This window comes from Sesamum indicum, linkage group LG10 (genome assembly GCF_000512975.1).
Source record: "Sesamum indicum cultivar Zhongzhi No. 13 linkage group LG10, S_indicum_v1.0, whole genome shotgun sequence".
In the NCBI taxonomy this organism is placed as follows: Eukaryota; Viridiplantae; Streptophyta; class Magnoliopsida; order Lamiales; family Pedaliaceae; genus Sesamum; species Sesamum indicum.
In genome coordinates, this window is record NC_026154.1 from 11,610,015 (window position 1) to 11,612,871 (window position 2,857).

The 2,857-nt window shown below is 39.7% G+C and overlaps 1 protein-coding gene across 1 annotated transcript; it reads right to left on the reverse strand.

The window, feature by feature from the left end:
• Window positions 306-2,194, reverse strand: LOC105172777 (aldehyde oxidase GLOX-like). The gene has a single exon (XM_011094354.2). The coding sequence runs from the start codon at window positions 2,072-2,074 to the stop codon at window positions 386-388; it is 1,689 nt and encodes a 562-aa protein (XP_011092656.1). The 5' UTR covers window positions 2,075-2,194; the 3' UTR covers window positions 306-385.

Here is a 2,857-nt window from a genome sequence, read left to right on the forward strand (position 1 = left end):
ATGCAATTTTCCAAAAATTGAGCTTAGGTTATGGAATGCAATCACCCCACTTCTCATTGACAAGAACTTCCTCAACCTTTTAGTACTCTATTCGATTAAAAGTTGTTCTAATAATCTCTAGTGAGTTTGAGACCTCTAGCAAAAAAACTTGAATAGTCCCTTTCATAGAGGTGGTAAATTTGGTAATCACTTTAGTACCTCGGTAATGACTGCTACGTGATAAACAGTACACTTGCTTTTAGATCTCATCACATAATTAAAAGAAGCCTTGAGATACAATAACAAAATACAAAGACAAAATCATGTTTGAAGTTTCAAATAGAATATATGGTGTATACAAAATGCAGCATTAACTTTAGTTACATATATAGTTGAACCCCTTTTCCTACTTGATTTGGACCCAAATGCCTTGACTAGGAACTTCTCGATAAACCACAAACAAAAGATAGTATCCGGGTGGAGCAAGAATATTTGAACCCGGTGTCATGACCCGAACTTGATAATTTGATCCCCCAAGAGATATCACACTAGCGCTAATCCCAGTGCTATTAGTAAGAACCAATAGTCTTTGGTTCATTGAAAATGAGTGTGTAGTAAATGGTGGTGCAACCATTGTCACGGTGATAAAACCTCTATTTATTCTGCCTTGAGCTTTGAAATTAATAACAAGTTGCTGTCCATATCCGATTTGAGAATGTGAAGCAGGTGAGACAATCATAGGACGCACACGTATCAAATGTGGATCCAAATAGTCAGGTGAAAATGCTTCCATCGTCAAATCAGTTGGAAAAACAACCCCCGTGAAATTATAGTATGCATGGGGATTGCTTCCACTAACAAGAATACGGCCATCACGTAATAAGATCGCAGTTGAGTGGTACATTCGAGGAATTGTACTCGAATTTTGGGCTTCAAATCTCAATCCAACAGGATTATTGGGTCGGTAAATAACTGGTGTCAATACTGGATTACGACCTAAATCCCACCCAGCAGTACCTGAGGATGCCCCGTTGATGATGAGTATATTGCCATTTGGTAGCAACACCATGTCACCCATGACTCGAGCCAAGGGCATGGTCTCCATGACCCACTGTGGATTTGGGTCACTTATTCGAATCCTCCAGCAGGTGTTAAGGGCCCCAACAAAGTTTCCATTATTTGCACTAGTAAAAGATCCTTTTGGTGCACCACCACAGACCAAAACTTCAGCGGTAACATTTGCTCCACCTTGCAAGTCCCTAAGTGGAAGCAAAACTGCAGATCCTGAACTAGGATAACTTCTCGGATCCCCACCTGGGATTGTTGGGTAGTTTCTCACCACCAGCCCATTAACATAATCAAACAAGATAGCTCGATTGTTGGCGAAAATGAATAAATTCCCATCCGTGTTCAAGAAAACAAATGGGTACAAATTGTTCTCAATTCTTGGGTCATTAGTCTGGGAAAGGAATGGCAGATTATATGATTGATCTGCTCCAGTTTTCTTAGGGTAAAATTCATAACCGAATTGCCCACGACCACCAACAATAATTTGCCTACCATCTGGCAGAATATGATTGGTGGCATACCACCTTCTCTGTCTAAGAGCAACATCAAATTCTTGCCAATCACAAGAATCATCGCTACATGGTTTGTAAACTCTAACGTTGCGGTCGCCGTCATTGAACCCACCAGTTTGCATTAAAGAGCCATCTGGCATGGCGGAGCCGGAGGAGCACCAAACATCAGTGAGCACGTTGAGAGGTCGAATGGAGTTGGAAGCTACGTCATACTCAACGGAATGAGCAGTGCAATCAACTTTAAGGGTTAGGTCATTGGGGTCATTGCGGCATTGGTTATTGGGGAGAGAAATATTGGAGGGTCCAAAATCTGTACGGTCGAAAATGACAACACGATCTGTATTGAGGAGCTGCATGTGCATGGCGGAGACGCCTATGTTGGAGAGGACGAGGTTCCACTTGCCACCGCCAGGTGCAGCCAGTGTGAGAATGTGTTGCTGGTATGGCAGCAAGAGTAGTTGTATGAGGAGGTAATGGAGAAGAGGAACAAGAATGAGAGTCGGGGTTGTCGCCATGGGTGGTTTTTTTTGTTTTTCCTTGCTCTCGATGGTGTTTGTAATTGAGACTTTAGATGTTTGTGAGTTGTGGTCATGTATGGAGTTTGGTTGGGCTACATATAGTAGTGCATTTGCTTGGATAGGAGTTTGGTTTTGGGTTTGTGAAAGCTCTTTCCTGGAATCAATAATTGCTTCTTCACATCCTTCAATTCAAACACACTAATGTTTCCTAACCCAAGTGAGATTTTCAGACAGTGATCCAATTATTGGATGCTATCAAACGTTTGACTTTTCACTTCAAAATGTATGTCCATCTACCATTCATGTATCATTTATATGAATATGTTTAATTGTCGATTCCTACGTACTAGACATGAGTGTTAACTATCCAGCATGACAGATCAGTGAGTGATGCTTTTTCATACAAGAGAAGCTTCAATTAACATTGTTTTATTTCTCCTGTTGAAAGCTTTCATCCCTATATATTCTGTTATCCTCACTCAACTTATACTTTTTTGTTTTAATTAGGTAGATTAGCTCCATGTTGTTTGACATAGTGCCAATCATTGATCAGACCGTTTTAATACGTGTTAGATGCATTTAATATTGATTAATTCATTCTCGTCGTGGAATATCTGCTAATCATTGTTCAACGATTTTGGAGGGCTGTTACCTAAAATTCTCAATTATTAAATGCTGTAAGTAATGGAACTTTTATGGATCATATATAGTGCTATATTTTATTTAGAAGGAATTTGGGTAAATTCACTCAAAAGTTTTTATAAATTTATACATTTTTTT

What these genes read in the sequence shown, in the direction of transcription:
- LOC105172777 (XM_011094354.2), bottom strand. Translation starts at nt 2,074, where the DNA reads ATGGCGACAACCCCGACTCTCATTCTTGTTCCTCTTCTCCATTACCTC.